General features: G+C 43.3%; 1 protein-coding gene across 10 annotated transcripts in view; it reads left to right on the forward strand.

Annotated features, from left to right (window-relative positions):
* Positions 1–23,162, forward strand: part of MAP4K4 (mitogen-activated protein kinase kinase kinase kinase 4) — a 165,313-nt gene that overhangs the window by 90,507 nt on the left and 51,644 nt on the right. For all 10 annotated transcript variants that reach the window (XM_059839539.1, XM_059839533.1, XM_059839538.1 and 7 more), the window contains exons 4-7: positions 15,488–15,613; positions 16,378–16,488; positions 19,267–19,357; positions 20,910–21,040. In XM_059839539.1, the coding sequence (XP_059695522.1) occupies positions 15,488–15,613; positions 16,378–16,488; positions 19,267–19,357; positions 20,910–21,040 (459 nt within the window). The remainder of the gene's footprint in view (positions 1–15,487; positions 15,614–16,377; positions 16,489–19,266; positions 19,358–20,909; positions 21,041–23,162) is intronic.

Consider the following 23,162-nt stretch of genomic DNA (forward strand, 5'->3'; position numbering starts at 1 on the left):
AGATATGAATTAAATCGGCATGATTTAAATTTTCTTTGTCAATCAAGTGCTCTTAAGCTATATAAGGTGTTAGAGCAGGCCTTGCTGTGGGAAACAGTGCTCATCTTTACATTGTTGCATACGATGCATCTAATCATTTGCCACTCTGACATATAAAAAATATCATGGAATCAAAGAATCACCAAGATTGGAAGAGACCAACAAGGTCATCCAGTCCAACTGCTCACCTGGCACTGTCACTGTAACCCCTAAGCCACTAACCCACATTACCCAGCACCAGATCCACACACCTCCAGGTGATGCCTGACTGCCTGAACTGTGAAATTTTCTTTTTAATATCTAATCTGAATCTCCCCTGTGTCAGCTTAAGGCAAATTCTCTGTTCCTCTCACTGAAGGCACAGCAGAAGGGATCGGCCCCCACCTCCCCACATCTCCTTTCAGGCTGTTAAGGAGCGATGAGGTCCCTAGTTCACAAGCCTAGTTGCCCTTCTCTGGACACACTTCAGCACCCAAGTGTCCTTTTTATATATTTTGTATAGCTAGTTGTGTAATAAGTGAATTTCATACAGCTGGTTGATGAAGCAGGAGAATGCAGTTCAGTGGGTTTGGGCAGCGTGTTGCTGTTTCCTAGGAAAGGCCTGCACACTAAAAATCCCTGAGGCAGTGCTGGATCCAGAGGGGGATGAAGACTGACTGGCAGCTCACAGGAAATTTTCTTAGATAAAAATGAAGATGTTTCTTCTGCTGGTTTTCTCTGCAGCTTGATAATGTATGGGATGAATACATATACTTGTGGGAATTCATATATTCAGGAGCTGTGTATTCAGTGGAGAGCAGAAGTTGAGCCTCATGCTATGGGTCAATATAGATAAAAAAGTTGGAATTTCAGTGTTTGAGATTGGGGGGAAAGCAGACATTTAGTATCAAGCCTATATTCTTACGAATTTTCCACTTTTTTTTTTCTCTCCTTCTTTTTTTTTTGGTGAGTCTTGATTAAGAGCCACTCTGGATAGATTGGTTCCTGTTTGGATTAGAGGTCTAATCCATGATTGTTTACAAAAACACCCATATTCATCAGCCTTTGGAGGACAAATGGCTACTCAGGGCATGGATAAACAGTCACAAGCCCACTGCTTAGTGTGGTTCCATGAGCTGTTCTGTGCTCCTGTGGCATGGTAGATGAGCAGGGGTATCTTGTGCAGGTGTTTTGCTGCATTTCCCTCCTGACTGTACTCAAAGCAAATAGATGTGTGACTGCTCTGCTTTTGGCCATCACTAGAGGGCTTCAGAGGGAGAAACCTGCTTGCCTCCTACCTGATGTCAGGAGCCAATGTTTCTTCTGAAACCTGATACACAGCATTGTAACAGAGATGTTCTAGTTATGCTAGTTGGAATCTATTGGTATTGGTTCAGCAGTTTTTTTGCATCTTTTGTTCAGGGAGCTTCTTCCATAATTTTTTCCTTTTTAAGCTTCTCTTTTAATTATCTTTACAAGATGAATGGTAAAACAGGTGTGGGGCGAGTAGGGCTGGTGGGCAGCTGACACCCCTTAAGGGGTTTTGCAGAGCCCTGCACTTCCCTGAAAGGGATGTGACTGCAATGTGCAGGTTGTTGTGTGCATGGGCATGTGCCCACTCTCCAGGCCAGCGCTGTGGAGAGGTGGCCAAAACTGGGCCATGACTGTGGCATGGATGTGCACTGTGTGGTTCCTCAGGAAGAGCGTCTGCTCACGCACGAGAGGCGTGAGGGAATAAGGGATGCATTGTAGGAAAGAGACAACCTTTATCTGGGTGTCTTGCTTTGAAGAGGCTTGCCAGCAAGTTGGAGAGCTGCCCTCAGACAAGCCCACTTTCAGTCGGGAAGTTTTATAGGTCATGCAAACCAGCAATGTCCTTTTCTTTCCATCGTGCCCTGCCTTTATATGCAGCAGCACACATGCACTGCTCTCATCCTTCGTGCTTTGGATCAGTGGCTCAGCCTTAGCCCTGGAAGAGTTGTGAGTGCCTCCAGTTTCTGTGTGGTGTGGGAACACTGAAGCACATAATGGCTGTGATTCAAAGACAAATGCTAGCTCTTTGCTACTGATCACTTTGGCAGAAAGCCCCAGATGCTCAGAGACTACAGATGGAGCTGTTTTGGGGAGAGTTTTTTTGTTAAAGGAAATAAAAAGACACCCAAAACCTTTGAATTTTCTATTAATATTATTGTCAGTGGTGGTAGCACTAAAATTATATTTTTCTGTCTTTATAATAGCCTCCATATTCTTCCTTTCCTTATTCTGCACCCTCTGAACTTCACTTTTCAATTCATGCCATCCAGAGCACAGCTAAAAGCTTTTTGTAGGTGTGCATCATTTTTTAGTAAACCAGCAAGACAGGCTTAACCAATTTAACCATCAGTTTCTGTGAGACTTTTCTTTTTGAGTGAACTTTGGGATTTCTACATGTGCCTTTTGAAGGGACTCAGCTGCAGGAAACTGCAGGAGAGGAGCCTTCAGCCATGACGGGCTTTGTTCAGATACCTTAGTCTGGCAGAAGCTGATCTCTGCAACACAAGGTCTTTCACTTAGCTGCCTCTCTCCAGCTATTGGAGAGGTCTGATTTGCTGTGTGTGGGATTTCTGCTGCTTCCATGCTGCTTGGTCATGTTTCCAAACCAGCCAGCAGATCCTTGCCTTGGTCGTGGAGCTGGAGCTGGCAGGGTTGTTGCAGCTGTCCCTTTGTGCATGACTTCATTGTCACACAGCCCTCCTCTGAGCAAATCTGGTCGGTGCCTTCAACCTCATCCTCCTGAATTTTGAAGCTCTGCAAACGATCTAGGTTTCGTCTTTTGGATGTAAATGCCTTCCCTGTCTCCCCCACACATTTTGGCCGGGCTAATTGCTCTTAGTTTGGTTTCAAATCAAGTGTGATTAAAGGAAGATTTCTTCAGACTGCCACTTAATCATGTTACCAGACTAGCATAGTAAAAAGTTGTAATATCTATTGGGATGAATACCCTGAGCACAAAATTACAGGCCCTTTCCTGCTCATGAGTCATCTTCCCCTGAGACTCTGTAGTGATAGCATTGCTTTTATTTTAACAGAAAAATCCCTGAGAAGGCGGCCAGTTATTTATCTGAACAAGAGAGGCCATGATTCTTGAGATTTGATGGATTTTTTATTTTTTTAACTCCATACTTTTGTATATATCCTTAAGGAAGGCACTGCTTTGGGTGTAGTTCACATGCAGATGCTGGATGGGCAGGCTGGGGCCATGCTTGGCACAGGGGATGGGGTGGCTGCTGCAGGCTGGAGAAACCAAACCCATGCTTTTTCTGAGGGAGATCAGATTATATTATGTACTGGGGGATTTCAGTCAAACATGTTATGCCTTCTTTTATTTTACAGTCAGGTTGCTGAGTTTCACTTTATACAGGCGCTTGGTGCTACAGGAGTGGGTTGTGCCTGTCTGAACTGCCTGCTTGAGACAGACAGAGACAAACAGACAGACACACACACACAGAGCCTTTCTATATCACTTTCCTCTCTGAACATGTATAATGCCCAGTGAGTAGAATAACCAAAGGGAGCCCCTGACCACAAGCCTAGGAAGCGGTGTTGCCCAGGGAGGGTTGCAGCAGCCTGGATAAGGTGATGGATGTGCTTCCATCTCTCCTGGACTATTGTGGGGCTTTTTCTTTCTGGGTGAGAAGGCCTGGCCTCTCCAGTTTCTCTTGCAGGCTTTGTGGTTGATGTAGGGCCTGCCACAGGACAGTTGTGGACTGAGTAAACCTCATTTTCTTCGTATCAGCACCTGAGTGTTGGTGCCTGACTCCCTTGTTCCTGTTCGGACTGCTCGCTGCCTGCTGTGTGTGCACACCTGCAGTTTTGAGCAGCTGTCTGGCCATTCAGTATTTTGGTCCCTGCAGGTCCCCGCTGCTAGTTGTGGTGCAGTTGTGACAGACAGGGCAAGGTTGGCAGGTTAGGGTCTGGCAGGAGCCCCTGCTTTTCAGCACAGGGGCAGCAGGGCAAAGAGCATCTGAGCCTCACTGGAAGCTGGTGTTGAGGTTGGGAAGTGGACTTCTGTCCCCAAACTCCTGCCCCTGCCCTCAGCATTTCACCTCAAGAGTGAGAGACTTGTGCTGGGATCTGAGCTGTTTGTTTTTAAACTGGAAAGTGAGATGCCATAGCAGCTCTGATTTTTGGAGTGAAATACCTTTTAGTAAATGCTTGCCTGTTCACAGCCCAGCAGCAAAAACAAACATGTACTGTAGCATTGGGACTGTTTTATATTTTTCCAGTCCTATTTTCTTGGCTGTTAATCAAGGTCTCTTTGTCACCTTCCCCGCTAAGGGTAAATGCATCTGGGGTATAATATCTGCAAGCGTTTTTTGCTTTTATGTATCCTGATGGAGGCAGAAGGGCTTTTCTTCTCAGACAAGTAAATAATTAGCTGGCCATCCACAGCTTCCTTGCTCAGAGAGCAGGAGTAAGGGAGAGAGGGGACTGTGACGCCCCATTTAATAGATGGACATGAGCATCTTGTGGCTCTGTTCATTGTTAATTCACTCCTGCAGCACTGCTCAGCTGTGAGGTTTCCAGGCGTGCTTGGCAGCACCGACAACAAAAACATCTGGTCCAAGAATATAGCTCCCTTCTGCTGGCAGCTGCATGGAAGTGATTTTGTACATCGTAGCGTAGTGCCAAATGCACTTAACTTGTACACTAAAGTGCACAGCCTTTATAGAGCTTTGGCAGTGCAGGGCGATTTTAAATGCTGTGCATAAGTCAGCGTTAATCTACCAAAGAAAATCAAAACCTCAGCAACCAATTCTATAAAGAACTCGCTTATCACACATGCCCAGGCGTGGCTGTACCTTTGTACCTGTCTAACAGCTGTTCCTGTCTGAACACAAAGGAAAAGCCTTGTGGCTGCAGTCCTGGTTGTCATCTGTCCTCTGGGAGTGTTTGGCACAGACATGAAGGGAAATTTGCCCCTCTCAGACATCCCTGAATTCCACTCATCAGCAGCTGCATTTGTTACTGATAGGGGTTGTCTGTCTCCTCTCTTGTTTTAGAAAGGACCTGGCAATTGCTGAAGAAAAAATGTTAACTGTGAATCAAATAGTTTGTGTGTCTGCTGGTAAATTGTAATTTGAGTGATTGGATCTGATAATTACAGACATCATCATCTTGTCAGTCAGTTGTAAATCATTTGGTAATGGATTTCCCATTTTGAAAATAGCTGGTTTTTTGAGCAGTAGTGTATTTTAGAGGTAAAATATAATATCCATATTCCTTCTTGCTTTGAAAACCCCTAGGGTTATAAACATGGATCTCATTCACATGGACAAGCAAGCTGGAGAGGTCTGCTTCAAGAAAGCTGCTCTCAGCATACATATTTCTAGTTATTTATTTTCTGTATATTCCTGCAGAGTAGCTGAGCATGGTGGTGTTTTTTCACCCTTAAAGCTGCTGTTATATTGTAGGTTCTGGGAATGAGGAAGGGCTGAGAGGAGCAGAAATCCCAGGTCTAGTCTGATATCCATCATGGGCCTGGGTTTACCCTTTTCAGAAGGAGCCTATTCCTTCCTAAGGAGTAGCAGGTGGTTTAAGGGCTTGAACAGGTTTCAGTAGGTCTGTGCAGGTCTGATGGTGTCACAGCTGCTGACCTGATATTGGTTTTCTGCTCTGTCACCATTATGAGGAGCAGTTCTCACCAAAACAGAGAGGGAGGAGAAGGTGGAGATGGTGACAAAGGCAGTAGGAGTGAAAGCTCCTCCCAGCTTTTTAAGCAGTCCTTGCTTGCAATGTTGGTGTAAGAAACCAAAGGCATTTTCTGGAATATTTTGAGAATTGATTTTGGCAAACCCGTAGGACTTGGTCCAGTCTCCTCCCATGGTATAGGCAGACAGTGATTTACTCAGCCTGTTTCTCAAACACACGGCGGTGGGCTGGTGTCACAGCTGGTTTTGCAATCCCTTCTGTCCCTCATCAGGTGAGAGGAGTGGGTCCTCAGTGGGTCCTTTGAACCTCTTGGATCCTCCCTGCTGGCACCTGGCATTTTGGATTTGCAGTCCTTTCTCTGCGTAAGGCAGGGGGAAGGCTGTCAATTACTGACAGAGCCTGAGCTGTGACTAATATTGGACCAGAGGAGCTAAAGTGTTTAACCTTTAGGCAAAGATTACCTGAAATTAAAACTTGTAAGGACTTGTGCTCTCATGCTGTCATTCAGTCGTGTTTGTAAGACACATGTACAGATCGGATTATTTCTTTTATTCCTGGGCAATTTACATATTTTGGCTGCTGCACAAAAGAAACCTTGTGTTGAATAAGTCAGATCATGATCTCACACCAATCCTTGCTTACAAGAAGATTTTTGGAAGCTGTAGCATAGTGCAGAATTTTGAATTTTCCTTTTGTGGGTGTGAAACAGAGCACAGGTTACTGGCTGCACTAAAAATGGGCATTAGACAAAGGTACACCACTTTAGAAAAGAAGCATTAAATCTGTTTCTTAATAATAGCAGACTCAGTGAAGTGTATGTCACTTTATAGAAGTGAATTGATGGCCTGCAAAGAAAATGCAGTAATTTCAGGTTTGGGCCTTTTCTTAGTACTTATTTTCTGACAAAATACAGGGCTTTGTTAGTGTTGCAGACTGTTTTAAATGTTTGGAAGGCAAAATTGCTGCATTCTCAGCATTTTAATGAGGACAGTTCCCTTAATTAAAGCATTAGAAAACTTAGGGAATGTGGACAGCTGAGGGATTAGCAATATTTTACAAAGTTCTTCTTCCACCTACTAGTTGATTTGGGGTCAGAAGACCAAGACCATAATAAAACTTCCAGTCTTCCAGCAGTTGTTCACTTGTCTTAACCATTGATGCTACCAAAGCCTGGATTCATTGTGTCTGATTTTAGGCAGGCAGTGGTTGTGCTGAAGCCTGGAGTGTAAGTGACCTGGGGTTTGCAATTTGACATGGAGGAAAGGTGTCTGTGAGGGACAGTTCTGTCTACCTGAGGTGATATTTGTCCTGTAGAGGGGTAAAGGTCCCTGGTGGGACTGTGTCTCCTGGAATATAAGGTACTTGCTGCATGGCTACCAGCTGGCAGCTGTGGTGGTACTTGTTTGTGCTGCTCTGTATGTTTGTGTTTTGGTGGGTTTGTTTTGTTTTTGTGGGCTTTGTTTGTTTTGGTTTGTGTAAATTTTGTTTGTTTGTTTTTATTTATTTATTTTTAAAATTTTATATCTTAATGTACAATTGTTTTTGCCAGTCTGCCCCCTCTGCTTTGCAAATCTGTCTGTTTTGCTTTTGGCCTAAATAATATAATGTACTGAGCAGTGCCAGACCCTTCAGGAAAAAAATGGTGGCCTGTGATAGAGCTGCTGAATTTCTCTGGAAAACTACTTCTTCAGCCCCATCTCATTTTGATAAAAGATCCTATGTGAAACAGCCCTGAGAAAAGCCCAAGTGGGATTACTTTTCTGTCCTGTCATTTGTTCTGTTCCTGTTTGGGTGTGCATGGTTATATCTTTTGTGTTTCCAAACTGTTGGGATATTTTATTTGTCTTGTAGCATTTTGGTTTCCTTCAATATGTGAAGTGAAAGAGGGGTTGTAAATAAATTCCTCTTCCTTGTTCCTCGACAAGACTTGTTGGTCAGTGTGGTTGTGAGGCTGTATAGTGAACAAATCTGTCCTTTAAGAAAATTAGTGTCTTTGTGGAATTATAGGTTTTCACTGTGTATGTACTAGAAGAACGTTAGTGTTATGCCAGAACTGCTATTTTTAATGTATTTTACTTTCTCAGCTTACATTTCTGCTAATACAATGTCTGTGTGGCATTTGCAGCATAGGAAATCTGCTTTCAGTCATTTCAGCCTTTTGTTTCCTCTCTTCTCTCAGATGTTCCCCTTCTGCCTCCCTCTAAGTTTAAAGCTTAGTCTCAAGCCAGAACTTCAGTTTCTTGTTGAATCTCTGCAGCTGCATGAAACCTGCAGCCTTTTACATCTCCCAGGTCCAAACTGCAGCCTGGCAGCATCTGGACTGCAAATGTGGGGAGGGACCCTCCAGGTGGGAGTAGTGGAGCTTCATACTGCCTAGGGCAGAGCAGGGACCAGACAGTGGGCAAATGCCTTCCTTGGCTCTGTCACCCCCTGAGATGTTGCTTTCCTTGGCATCAAATGCATGCTGAGATTGGAAGTAGAAAAGCCATGAAACATTTTGCCATAGTGCATTAGCCTGCATCTACATCTCCTCTAATTATCTGAGCATGGAGCTTTGCATAAAGAATATTTCTTTATTTCACACACAGGCTCAATTTTAATATCTGCTAGGAAAGGCTTGTTCCAATTACAAGAAACCTGAGACTGGATGTAGAAATTATATAGCAACAGGCATTTTTAGTGTAAATAGTAGTGATGAAAGTAGGGGACTAGACCTTCCCTCTTTTATGAGAGCTCTGAAGATGTCAATATAAGCTAGCTTGTTGTGTAACTTGTAAGTAATTTAGGCTGGATGAGGATGGACAGTTGAATTATATAGCTGGGACAAACATGATCAGGAAACTCTTTTGAGTGATCATGACTAGGCTCAAGGAATTAGCCTTGGAAATCGTTCAAGCGATTTGCCCCTGGGAGGTTTCTCTTCTGGTTGTCTCTGGAAAAGTCTGTGGCATCCCGAGATTTTACCGAGGCAGGTCAGCAGTGGTGTGGTTTCTGTGCCTTCAGAGCAGCTCATTCAGTGACCAGTGAAGGCACCGGAGGCACAGCAGGCAAGAAAGAAAATATTGTTGTCACAGTGACTGGCAGAGGAGGTGGTTTAGGGGGGAGACAACAGACAAGTATTGTCTTCACGTGGGTTTTGGCTCCTTCCTGCCTGCACGTGATTCCATCTCCTGCGCCTGCACAATGCTGCTACACAGGCTCCTTGGGGAGTGCTGGGACCCTGCTTAGGAGCCAGTCCTTCCTCATGCCTCTTTGTCCATGCCTAATTTAACTGTTCCTTTATGGCTGCAGCCTCAGTGATGGCACTGTTGTGAACAACTTGGCTCGTTTGCTTTCTTGTTTCAAACAGTGCCTTTAGCATGCAGTAGAGAGGGTGTTGTGCCAAGGCGAGACAAAGCAGCTTCTGTTTTCTGTGTTTGGTGGAAGTGTTTCTCACCTGCTTGATGAAATGTTGCCACTGAAGGTAACTGAATGTGATCATAAGGACAGCACTGTTCTGCCAGCCAGTCCTTGCAAAAGTGAGGTTTTTTTGACCCTTGAGAAAGCTTCCCAGCCGTCTTCTGCAATTACCGTGCCTGAGCCACGGCGTTGCTGCTTTGCTGTTCCTGGCAGCGTGGCTCTGTGCCCGCAGCGGCAGCAGCTCGCAGGCTGGTGGGCAGCTCCCAGTGACAGGATGCCTGGTTTCCAGAAAGCTCACAAATGGCAAAGCCCATGAACGCCCTTCTCTGCATGGGCTGTCGTGTGGGTGAGGGACAGAGGCTGAGGCACCCTCCCAAGAGTGATGGGGGATGCTGAGCACCCGTGCCACTGTTTGCTGGATGGCTTGTGCTCTCTCAGTGTCACTGTGTGTGGGGCATGATGGATGCCTTTCTTAAGGGGGTACAGTCTGAAGGCCTTAGAAGGATCTGTGTTTGGGAAGGACCTGAAGGACAATGCAGAAAAATTAACCTGCTGATGCCAAGGTGGGAAGAGTATGTGGGTAAGGTGTCCATGAAAAAGAGACCTTGCACGTGAAGTGAAACAGGCACAGAGAATGTTGGGAGTGAGAAGGTAACACAGGAGAGAGACAGATGGGAAATAAACTTCCGTGAGGTCTTTAGCTTGGGGGTGACAAAGCTCAAAGGCTTGTAAAAAGTTCTCAAGAAGAATGGGGTGTAATAAGAAATTTAAGATTTAGGAGGGATTGTGTAAGGACTTGTTAAATATTTATTGCACCTCTTGATTAAAGTCTTTTATTTAAAACAGTTTAGACTTTCTCTCTCAAGAAGCCTGCATTTGATATTTTTTCTTAGGAGCTATTTTATGTCGTATTCCCAATTCCAACACTTGTTTATGGTGTTGGAGAGGATCAGGTTTTTCTACGTTGCACTCTCTGCACTGCAAGCTGCTCTGCTTTATACAAACTTCCTACCTTTGCAGTCACTGGCAGGGACTTACCCACTTGGAGTATCGTTTCTCTTGTGGTTTGGTTCCTCCTGAAATTACAACCTCCTTCCCGGCTTGGAGGCAGTGCCACTGCTCCCACTTCAAGTACTGTGCTGTGTGCAATACTGCCCCAGCTTTCCTCGCCAAAACATCTCCCTGGTGTGTGAGAACTTTATTAACGAGTTTATATATTATGGATTCCTGCAGCAGGAAAGGTCACCTATTGTGCTAGGCTCTATTCAGGCTTTCTCTGTCCTGGACAGATTGTGCTCCAAATGGATGCTGGCCACGTCTGGAGTGCAAAGAGGAGGGAGGTTGTGACGCTCAAACAGAATGGTGGTTTGTAAAAGTTGCTGTTGTGATTTGATTTGTCCAGGAAGATTTTTGTTTGTGGTTTTGGTGTCTTCTAGGATCTTTTGGTTTTGGTTTTTTTTTTTTTTTAATGTGAGTGGAAGGCAGAAGTGAAACATGAGAGGAAGCAGAAAGGAAAATAAACTGGGTTTCTTTTGGACCTCTCCTGTTTTTCTTCAATTAGTGTGTCAGAGGCAGATGGTAGAAGAAAGGGAAAGTTGTTATCATTTTGATGCCTGTGAAGGCAGACTGGTTTCCTCTCCACTGCTCTGGGAGTCCATGGGTTAGCAGTGCCTTTTCACTCCCAGTGCTGGGCTGAGGCTGCTGTCTGCTGCTCTACACAGATCCCACTCTGCTGTGATTTCAAGATTCCAAAATTTCACAAGCTGCCACTGGAGCCTGTGATCCTCAGGATTTCTGCTTACTCTGAAACCCCAGGCAGAGTATTGCCAGCTGCCATTCTTCAGGCAGGGCAGCTCCATGGGGATAGGCAGGCAGAGCTTTGTGAGCAGTACTGGGAGAGCAAAGGAGAGGAGATTTGAAGGCTTCCCTCACTCCAACCTGTTTTGATAAGTAAACTTGCTCTCTCCTTTATAACAGAACGTTGTCTTGCTTTAACCTTGCTGGACTGTGTTTTCTCATTCGCATCTCCCCTCATCATAATACTAGAGTAAATAAAACCTTTGGAAATAATCCCGAGTTTCTCCTCCCTGGGCTGGCAGAATAAGTTTCCAGCCAAGAGCAGTAGTCAGACAGATCTTCCAGGTGAGGGAGTTTGAATGGAAAGTCACCATTTACATACCTTGAGACATGTCTTTGCTCTACCTTTGGGAGGTTTGGGGTTTTTTTTTATTTTAAAATTCAGCTCCTGAAATATTTTCATTGTGCTATAGAGCTTGGGAAACAGAGTTATTTCCCTCTTACTCCTCCAGGTGTGTTTCTCAGAGACAATTTCTCATAGGAGTCTCATACCAGTTTTAGTGCTGGAACAGGTCAGGACTGTTGTGCTTGGTCTCCTGAGGCATCTAAGCAATGATGTTTAGGGACAGACTTGAAGTGACTTTTTCTTTGGTTATGTCCTCCCTGATTCTGACACTTCTAGAGCCTAGTTCTTTTCCACCCCTCAAAAATGTCCAGCAAAGTGTTTCTGAATTCCTTGTCTTCTAAAAATTTGTGTAAATATGCATTGTTTTCTTTCCATAATGTTGCAGGGGGTGGAGTGCTACCTTTGGAAAACAGCTGATAATCTTCCTTACATGGATCTGCACTAGTAGCATTTTTTGACTGCAAGTTTCTCCAGTGACAACCATGGTCAAATACTTAAATCTTCAGCTACTTAAATCATGACAGTTTTGTAAATGCTGAAGTAATAAAAACAAGTCATTGATTTGCCATCTGCATGCACAAAACCCCATGCTGATATTTAGTGTGCAGTGATGGATGGAAGAACAAGGAATGTTGAGCTTTGTGGTGGACCAGTAAGCAAGCTGATCAGGTGCCACTGGGTGGCAGGCTGAGAGGTAACACACCTGGGTTTATTTTCAGTGTGCTGATTCAAATGGTTAGAAATTATCTGAGTATACATAGGTGGATTTCTGTGTGGGAGTCATATGCAGGTTTTAATCTTACAGGCAAGATTATTTTGGTAAAAGAGTGTTGCAGTTAGAAACCTCTAGGGATGCTGGCACGTCCATTGAGTCTCTGAAGGGAAACACATGAAAAGGGAGAGAAAAGCTGCTCCAAGCTTGATTTAACCACGTGAGTCTTGCAAAAGTATAGCTTACTGCAAAAATTACTGGTAATCAGACATGCTGTCACAAACAGACAGGGGATGTATAAGTATAAAGCACTTCCACCAGCTCCATCAGAGGGAAGACAAAGAGGGTTTCAATGGAAGTTTGTATTCACAGATAATGGCTTAAAGTGGTAATTGATGCCAGCTGCATAAAATCACTAGGAAGGGCTCACCAGCTGCCTCGCTCCTTCAAGAAAAAAGGATGTACTTTTGTATTACTTCATGAGAATGACAGTCTCTTGCCTCAATCAGTTTTAATTTTCTGCTTTTGTGATACTCTTGCCTCTGCAAATTCAGGGATTGTCATTGGTGGTGTTGCAGTGCGTGTGTTGTCTGGAGAAGGTGACACACCTTCCATCTCTGAGGCAGGCTCACATGTCCATCCCAGGAGGGCTGCCAAAGCACCTCGGTCTCCTCAGGAGATTCCCTGCTGCTGGCTGCAGCGTACCCTCCCCGAGGCACGTGTGTCCATAAGGGGATCTGTACGGAAAGGGCCTTACCCGGTGAGATTTTTGGGTGGGACTCGTCTCGCCCTGATGCAAGACATCTGCAAGTTTGGTGTCTGGATCTTGGTTAATGACCTCACCCTCCTTTTGTAGTTAGTGGGGAGAAGTAAACACCAGTAGGGTGCACATTGTTTGGTCTCTTTCAGATGTCCACATTGGGATGAAATGACCTGTACCCTGGAAAAAAAAAAAGCTCCTGAATCTGGAACAGAACAATTTTGATCTTGCCAACTTTTTGTTTTTAATTTCCTTTTTTTTAAAGTTTTCTACCAATTGCTGTACCCCACTGGTGCTTCAGCCTTTTCTGTGCTGATTAATCATCGTAATAGTTCCTGTTCCCACAGTGTCTTCAGGACTCTTGCTAGGGGGTTATCGATCCACACTAACTAAGTGGATTCTTCCAAAACCTGGCAAAAATTACTGAATCCATTTATTATTGTAAACTGCATTTTGTACTGGATTGAACTGTAGGCGAGGAGCTATTTGTGTTGTGGACAAGTGCTCAAAGGCAGCTGAAATACAAATGTAGGACCATTGTTAGCTGTAGTTCAGGGAGATACTTGGGGGGATATTGCTGCAGGGAGATTCTGCTGCAGGCCTTTGAGCAGGTGCTGTGACACAGACTCAGTGGAGAGCTGAAAGAGCAGTCACTGTCTACAGTCTGCTGGCTATGTGTGTGCCTTTTTTGTTGTTTGTTCTTAAGGATTTTTTAATTTGGGGGGGTATGGGATTTTTATTATTTCATTTTTCAGAAATAGATCCTGTTTAAGTATTGTCATTTTGGCTGCTGTTACAATAAATAAACACAAACAACCTTTAGGACATCCTGCCCATTGTATTGCAAAAGCTATTGTGCTCATGTGCTGAGGGCAGGAAGTAATTTTTATCTAAAAAGTCAGTTCAAAATAGCAGATTAATCCAATTATACATATTAACCTATCAGCAATTAAGTCTCAAAGCATCAAGTTTAACAATGCTCCTGTTTAATTTATTTTTGCCTAAATGCACAGTTCAGAGGTTTGGTGTAATATGAGCCTGTCTTCTTCCTCTCTTTTTTTTTTCTTTTTGTGTATAGTCTGAATAAATAAAAAATCATTCAACAGCAAGGACAACAGAAGCAGCTGAGGAAGCACCAAGTTAGCTTTTGGCTCAAAAAGCTTTTCTGACAACGCTCTCTCCCAGGGCTGCTGTTCACTAGGAACTGATTTACAAGGTTTTCTTACTATTTTGCTCAGTCTTCCAGAAATAACCCAGTATTTTACTTCAAAGACACATCTCAAGAAGATATAAGAATAGTCTATCCCTGGTGCATTTTGGGAATTCTGTCATAATAATTTACAAGTAAGCGTTGCACCCCACTATTAGAGTATTTGAAATGCTTGTAGCATCTACTAATGGTTGTAGTTAGCTTTGTAGCAGAGAGTGGTGTCTGTTGTTCAAGCCGTGTGTAGGGGTGTGTATAAGGAGTTAACACAGAGCTAGTATTAACATCTGCATGTGTCATGAATAGGATATTTGATTGCTAGCGTGGTACAAATTGCAAGGAAGTTTAAGGCTTAAAATTTTATCATATAATCAGCTTTGACATCACAGAGTAATTAGAGTATGTGCTACCGTTCCCATCAGCCAGCAACCCTAGGGAGAAGTTTTGGCTTCTTCCTGGAATCAATTTAAGGTAGATGTTTTTCTGCTTGGATATAAAATTGTGGAGCAAAAAGAAATATCCACCTGTCTTTTAATTTGTTGCCTTGATAGGTGCTTGAAGAAGACTCCTGCTGTCTAGGTGTGGGAAGAGAGAGTTGGGGGTGGGTTGGTGTCTGCTCCTTCTTTTGTATCTGCTGGCTGCCTGCTCACACACCACCTCAAAGCATGTGGATCCTTCCATGCAACATGTCCTACTGTCACTTCAAAAGCAGGTTGTGGGTCTTTTAAAGAGTGGTTTCATTATATTACCCATTTCAGCTCTTTGGAGGGATGACCTCCCTTCACCTGAGCTGCTCTTTTCTTGGCACCTTGCTGAAGCCGGGGGGGAGCCAGGGGAAATCCTTCCTCTGCCTTTGTGTCTCAGCATCCTGTTTACTGCCTGGGCTCCTGGCCCATTCTTCCTGATGCACTTGCTCTTCCTCCACAGAGGCAGATGGAGGAGGAGAAGGAAGCTTGTGCACGAGGCAAATGCCTTTTTCATGCAAGAAGGGGAATTCCTGATCTCCACCTCTGTTTTCCTGTGCCAGTCCAGCTTTGCCACCAAGATGGGAACCTGCTTTGGCAGCTGGTTTCACAAAGCCACAGTCTGACATTTAAATAGAACTGGTTGAAATTTCCAAAATTAAAGGAGAAAAAATGAGGAAGATGGAAATAATACTCCTGTCATAAATTCCCAGCCTGCTAGCTATGGATTTGCTTAAGGTGCTACAAGCATTGGGTTTTTGAAACAGATTATGTCATGTTCCATCACTGGGTCAAATCCATTGCATCTTTTATTTGTTTCTTTGAGCTGCTGAGACTTGGGAAAGACTAGTTTTAGATCTCAATCTCAACAGACAGGATTTTGATGGCATGAACATCAGAGGGGTTTACTGAACATGATGCTGGTGTAAATTGAAGTTCAGAAAAAATCTACTTGTGTGAAAGTGAGGAATAAATCAATAATGCATGTGGTATATTAAACATATGGGGGTTTGTTTTATTTTTTTTTCCAAAGGATGAAGAAGAAGAAATCAAACTGGAGATTAATATGCTAAAGAAATATTCTCATCATAGAAATATTGCAACTTATTATGGTGCTTTCATTAAGAAAAGTCCTCCAGGACATGATGACCAACTGTGGGTAAGCAGATGTTTTTCAAACATGTTCCTAAGTCTTTCCCTATTGGATATAGATTGATGATGAGAGAAATACCACTTTATGGAAAGACAAACTAAAGGAGTTTGGTGCTTGCCTGAACTGCTAGATAAGTGAATCACAGAGGATAATCACACATCCTTAAGGGGATGTCTGAACCAAGATTTGCTATAAGCAATGGATTTGTTCCTTAAGTAGCCTTTTTTCCCCTGTTTCCCAGATGGATACTAACATGTTTCATAGGAACAAGACAGCTGAGCAGTAAGAATATGTGGCTGTAAAAAGAAAGCTGCATTTGAGATTGTACCTGTTACGTTTTTCATCCCACCTCATCTACACCCTCTAGAGGACTGAAGTTTGGGGTTGAAATGGCAGGGTGCACGTTCTTCCATAAATACATGGAAGTTAAAGGATAAGAAGTGTTGCAGTGATGTGATAAGTTTGATTCCTTCAGCATTGGATGTGCTCTTACTGCTAATGCATTTTGCATAGCTGAGCAAATCCAGATTCCCAGCATTAAATTACAATGATTAAATCAGTCCTTGAAGATGTGGTAACTAATGTGAGACATATTTCGTATATGTCTGACACACATTGAAGACATTTGGTTGAATCCATTTTCCAGGCAGAGATACATTCTCTGCTTCACAAGAGCTTCCCAAATTAATGCTGTAACCTGATTATTTTGCTTTGCTATACAGCTGAGATCTGTGTTTAATGTTGGTTGTACACTGATATTTGTTGTGCAGCTTGTTATGGAGTTTTGTGGAGCTGGCTCTATCACAGACCTTGTGAAGAACACAAAAGGGAATACCCTGAAAGAAGACTGGATAGCATATATCTCCAGAGAGATTCTCCGGGTAAGGAAAACAGCCTGCCCCACACAGAAACAGTCTGACACAGATGCAGCCTTGCTTGAGGTTCTGCAAGGAGCTGTTTCTGATCAATCCCATTAGCCATGGGAGAGTGCGTAGGAGCAGATAGATGTCTGCTCCACATCATTTAACTTGGTGTGAGTTGTACTGTATTGTAGCAGAAGCCTTGCAGAAAATTGCAATTTCTAGTCATGAGAAGCCAATAGAGGAGCCAGTGACCTTGCCTACTGCAGAAGCTGTGAAACTGTGTCCCTGAGACCTGGGGCTGAAACAGTGTTGTAGCACGGTAGGGTACAGAATGGGCTTTCTAAATGTGCTTGCAGCTGCCTTTTTCTTTCCTAATCAAGTCCATGGAGGGAGGGCTATTGGCTCAGGCCAGCAGTCAGGACTTCTGTGCTGTGATGTGCTCTCATCTTGAGTTATCCCTGCAGTCTGTCTAGAGCAGGCAGCTCTGTCACGTGTGGCTGTGCCCTGTGCCGTGCTTGCAGGCGGCGCTACAGAAGTTTTTCAGGAAGAGGTCTGCAGCTTACCAGTTGTTCTAAAATTGCAACTTAAGCTAATTACTCTTAATATTTAATTTCCAGTTGGTACAGTTTAAGTGCTTTTTGAATTGGCATTTGTTTTGCTTCACTAAGTAAATCTGGGATGGTTTTCCTCGTGCTTCTTTGTAAAACAAATTGCCTCCTACCCATACCACTACACAGTGTTTGTTCAATTGCTTAATCATAAATGAAGTTCTGAAGGGCTTTATGTTAAAGGAAATGAGCACTGGCTCTTGCATAAATCAATGCTGCTGTTGTCTGCGTTACACATTTGCTCTGCCTTGGCAATTTTTAAGATGAGGATGGAGGGAGTCACATAGTTCTGGTCTCTTGCTCTAATTTCAAATGCTGGAGGACAGTCCAGCTGCTGGTGTTTGACTGGCACATTTTAAGTTGTTTACAAAGGAGAAGTTGTATTTCAAAACAAATGGTTAGCATGCTTTAATATGAGGAAAGCTAATTTTTTCAGGAGCACCTTACCTTGATTTGAGAGACGTGTGGGCTCAGAGATATTCTATGCTATGTTGCATTCATCCTAGATCCTCCTTAGATAAAGCAGTCAAACACTTGCTGAGAAGAGGAAAAAATATTTACTTCAGAAAAGAGGAAAACCATTTTCTCATTCCAATGAGAGATTTGCAAAAGGAGTGTTAATTACTGACCAGAAGCTGGAATATCTGGAAAAAAGGAATGTTAAACTCCCGTTGCAACAAGATTTTTCAAACCGTGATTGAACACAGAGTTTGTGAGAGGTGGAGGAGAGAGGTGGTGTAACACAAAGTTAAAAGGAGCTGAAGTGCCAAAGATTGGTGTAGGTGGAGACAGAGGTGAAGGTCGACCCAGTGAATCCTTATGTGGTTGGAAAGGTCAGGGGACTGCAGGAAAGCAGAGATGTGCCCCTCTGTGCTCCCAGGCCTTTGCAACTCCAAATGTGTTTTTTCAGTAGGGTTAAATGGTACTCTGGAGAGAATGGATGAGTATCTCTCTGGCTGGGTTGGAGTAGTAGAAGGCTTTAAAAAATATCCTGTGTGAAGCTGTGGAAAAGCCTTCGTTCTTGTGAAAAAGAAGACCACACTTAGCATTAGCAGTCAGTGAAGGCTCTCAGGGACATCAGCCGTTCACTTGATTTGCTTGTGACCTGTGGAAGGGAAGCTGTAGATAGTGGTTTTTTGTCACACTCATTAACTGTTTTAAAAGAAGGAAAACAGCCCAATGGTTATGTAGGAAAACTGGTAAATGATCAGTTAATAGAGAACATGTGTTAAGAAATACTTCTCTACAGCAACCACTACTCTCTTAACCTCTTGCAGCTGTAAAGGTTCTATTCCTTTATTTTTCACAAAACATTAAAAGACTGTGAGGGCAACACGAACAGGCAAGATGATCCCACTGGAGACTACAATTTTCCGAGCAGAAAACTGAGGAGAACCCAAAATACAGGCAGTTGCTAAGAGGGTTGCCTGTTGTTCTCCCAATTACATTAGAGAGTAAAATGCAACATATGTCTTTCTCAGCCCTCCCTCCACATGGCTAATGCTTTGGGGCATGTATCCAGGTGCTGTCTCAACAAAAAGCACCGTATGCCAGGAGGTTTTGTTTCCTTTGGAAAGTATAACGCTTATGCTGGTTTTTTTTACCCTGTTCATTTTTTTTCCTGAGGTACAATTATCTGGCTTCGTGTTTATGGAGGCTAGAGAAGAGAATTGCACTTTTGCAGTAGAAGATGTCTTTGTCATCTGTCCTCCCTTGCCCTCAAACATAACTGCCAGTCCATCACCCCCTACCTCCTTCTTGGGGTGCATATATACGTGTGGATGCTCCCTCCTTTCTCCTTCCACTTCCTTCCCAGCTGAATTCTGTGTGACCCTGTGCACGTCAGAAGTCAGTGTCATACACTGACAATGATGTCATTTAGAATGTAATTGCTTGGAGAATTTGTGGGAGCTGAACTTTCTTCACAGGACAGCTGGGAGGGTTCTGCACAGTGCAGATGTTGGGCTGTATTTAGGTACTGTGTGAGCCTGATCTGAGCCTGTGTCTCTGCTCCATCACCAAAAGCTGTGTGGGTGGTGTGCTGCAGGTCCCACTGCAAGAGAGTCCAGTTGCAAGAGGTCAAGGCATAGTGCTGTGACCTTTGGGGCTGCTGGGTATGGGCAGTCTGTTGCTGAGCCAAGAGCCTAACTCTGAACATTCTCTCCCTCCTCTCTTCTCCTTAATGCAGGGGTTGGCACATCTTCATGCCCATCATGTGATTCACAGGGATATCAAAGGGCAAAATGTGTTATTAACAGAGAATGCAGAAGTGAAACTTGGTAAGTAGGCACACATGTCCTCTTCCTCATTTGTTCAGCCTTTGGTTTTATGATGTTCCCAGTTTATTTCATCCTTTAAGAGCCCTGCAACATGTTTTATAGCATGAGTACTCTGTCAGTGGTTCCATGTGGATTGACAGCCTGTATGTATTTCCTCCTGCTTGGAGAGGATGGAGCACAGGTTGTTGTTGAATTTGTTTGGGAGATGTTGGTTTTCATGCCAGAATCAGTGCAGGGATCATTTTGTTTCCCCTACTGAGCTGTGTGTAACTTGAGTCTGTTCTGATTCACTTTATTCTAGACTCGGGAAGTGACAGGAGTCTCTCTTGTATTTAGCTTTAATTAAAATAGCACCTGCTGTTCAGGTTTTGGACCCAAAAATATGATCTGGACAGCACTCTCAAGGGAGCTGTGGCATTGAATTCAAAACACAGTTCCAGCTCTGGCATGCCTGCTGAAAATCGTGCTCATCCCTGGCCTCTTCTCTCCTGCCAAGTGGACATACTCTTTTTTTTGATTTCCTCTCTAATTTGTCTCTTTCAGTTAGTGCACATGTCAGCCTTCTGTGTTTGTATCACGCTACACTCGCCACCTTTTTTTCGTTAAATATAGAGCCATGCTGAAGCCCTCCCACCCAGCCCACATCCCTTCTGGTTTGCATTACACCTTCCTGCAGCATGAGCCTTGGGAAGTTGTCGCAGCTGCTGGAGGAGGAAGCGCTTGGGAGAGCTTTCCTTCATTTGGTCCAAAATGGAGCACAGTAGCTTCCAAACCATTGGCTCCACTGAGCTTGTCTACACCAGTTCCTCAGTGTCACTGAGATGGTGGGTGCAGTGAGGCTGACACAGCCCTCTTAGGGCAGATGCAGTTACTGGTATAGAAAGACATATAGCACTGTGGTCATGAGCAGGGCAAAATGAAAGGCTGAAAACACCTTTGTAATGCAATTGCTTTGTAATGAAATGGGCATCTCTTTCCCAGCCTGTGTGCATGTGTGCCCAATGTTAGCACTTCCTGAATAATTCTCATCTTCTGCTGTCATTGATGTTTCTGCTCTGTGCATTAAAGCAGAGAGCAGCTTGCTGAACAACAGGTTATTTTTGTGTCCAATTTTAGAGCAGAAAAAGTGGTGAGGTGAAAGGGATATGTTTATGCATGCCATTTTCCCATAGCATGAGAGGTACCTTTGGGAAGTGGCTGTTTTTTGTGTAGGTGAAGGTGCTTGGCTTCACATCTGGGAAGGGTCTAAGTAGCCCTTTCTCAGCCTCCCAGGCAGTACTTCTGCAACTGGGCTCTCCCTCCTGTCCAGGCACACCAGTGAGGGGTACAGTAGAGGTGATTGTGTGCTGCTGCGTCCCCTGACACTTGTGCCCAAGCACATTGTGTGTGAACCACGAGGACTCACTTGCCTCAGGACAAATCATCTTATTTCTCTTCAGCATGGTCCTCCCACGTGGGACATCTACAGGGCTTTATTTTCAAATCACTTTGCAAAAGTAATCATTGCGTTGTTTCCCCCCTTTACTTCATTTTACTCTTTTCCCACCCACAGTGGATTTTGGTGTGAGCGCTCAGCTGGACAGGACAGTTGGCAGGAGAAACACTTTCATTGGGACTCCGTACTGGATGGCTCCAGAAGTTATTGCCTGTGATGAGAATCCAGATGCTACGTATGATTACAGAGTAAGAGTCCTCTTCAAAGAAAAATCCCAAAACATGCACTTGCAATATAAATGTCTGTGGACTATGGCAGTTTCTTGAGACTTCTTATGCTTTGTAGGAGTAATAACTGTTTTGTGTAGTTGCATTCTTATTACCAAATTGCAAAGTAAGGATACGATCAAATTGTGACCTTTAACACTTTCTGCTCCTTGCATTATTATAGTTTTGAGATGTAAATACAGGACTTGAGGTGCTGTAGGTGCTTAGAGAAGGCAAAAGAGAGTTTACCTGGAAATGCTTATGTTCTCCATTTGCATAATGGTCGTACTTTAAATTGTTACACTATGTCCCAGTTATTGTGGTAACCCAGAACAATACATTTTAGATGTTGCTTTAAATAGAACCACCGTCTGGAGAGCCACTGAAGTACAGAAGGAACTCTTAAAACTACTTCTGATTTCAGGATACATATACATGATCTTTTTGATAGAAATTTATCCATCACAACATTTCTTAACAAAGATCATTCTTTACGTAACTTGCTGCAAACCAAGGATTTAATTACTGCGAAACCATAATTGGCTTGATGGTATTTGCACTACCCTTAAGAATATTAGGTGTATGTATTTAAAGTTAAATATATCTAGTGAAAGCATACTGTAATCTTGAAAATTCCTCTCGGCTGACTTTAATGAGAGCACAAGGAAAGAAACCTTTCTTGGTTTTTAAGAAATCTTTCCTTGGACTAATGTATTGTTCCATCTTTAACCAAGGGCAACAAGGATATCAAAAAGCCAGAGATTAAGGCCTTGCAGTGAATTTATAGAGCTGAATATCAATTATATCACTTTGCTGAGACTGATAGTGTTTGCTATCAGTATATTTGTGTGTGTCTAAATCTTTGTAAAACACCCAGATTATGTGACATTTTGACTAAGATTGATCAGATTGATCCTATTTCTCTTGATTTAATTCCTTTTTACATTCAGCATCTCATTGTACCTAAGCTAATGTTTTATATCTTTTCAGATAGACTTGTTATTATTAGTAAGGAAGGTTCGCTATTAAATGATTTAATTAAGCAGAAAAATTCCCTGCAATATTTGTTAATGCAGTAGTGATGTGAGAAAGAACTCCTGTCTCCTCTGAAAACACCTGTTTATTGTTCCTGGTGGAGCCTGTAGGGTGGTTGTTCACAAAAAATTACTGTTTGAAAGGTTCTCTAAGATCATGGGGATGTGCACTTTAGCTTAGATGGCTGCATTTGACTTAGAGAAGAGTGCCTTGCTAAAAATATGATCTTTAGAAATGCTTCTTTGCTTGTAGTGCATGAAGAGCTTATTTGCTCATTAAAGTAATTTTAAACAAAACCACAACTATGACCAGAAATGAAGACTGCTTTGCTCAAGAACAGCTCTTTCACGACAGTCTCCGCCAATATTTTGCCCATTAAGCTGTGTCACTCTCTGAAGTTGGTTCCTTGCCAGGACTCCTCCATCTCTTCCCTGTGTTTGATCTTCCTGGCTCTTGTTTGGTCTCTCCTGAGTCAGAGGTGCTGGCCAGAGGTAGTATCTTGAAAGACTGCCACTGAAGGGCTCTTTTTCTGTAGTGTTTTAAGCAAAGCTGAGGTGTTAGAGAGAAATGTTGGCTTTGGCCGTGAGTAATGCCTGTGGTAAAGACAGAGGTGTAAATTTTGGGAGTCTGTGGTAAAGACAGAGGTGTAAGTTTTGGGAACCTCTGCCTTTTCAGTGGTGTTCGTGACTAATTCACCTCTCCTTTCAGTGGGCCTGTATTTTCCTTGTGTTCTTGCTTGTTTGTTTACGTACCTGAAGAGCCCTTGCTTGCAGTTTTCAGCAAGTCTGGCCACTTTAAATTTGAGCTGAGCTTTTTCTTTTATAACAGCATCTCTGCACACCCTGGGACTGCCCTTGTTCAGTTCTTTGTTGACAAGGGAATATTGAAAATTCTGTTGTTTCATAGGCTTGGATTTCTGGCAAATGTATTTCCCGTTGTCATAATGTGAATGTATTTTTATGTGCTGTTGGAAAATGTTGTTTGCTCACTCGGTAAGAATACGTGCGTGTGTTTCTGCATATACATACGTATTATGTGAAAAGTAGGATTTCATGATACAGTTACAAGA

Source organism: Haemorhous mexicanus, chromosome 2 (genome assembly GCF_027477595.1).
Source record: "Haemorhous mexicanus isolate bHaeMex1 chromosome 2, bHaeMex1.pri, whole genome shotgun sequence".
In the NCBI taxonomy this organism is placed as follows: domain Eukaryota; kingdom Metazoa; phylum Chordata; class Aves; order Passeriformes; family Fringillidae; genus Haemorhous; species Haemorhous mexicanus.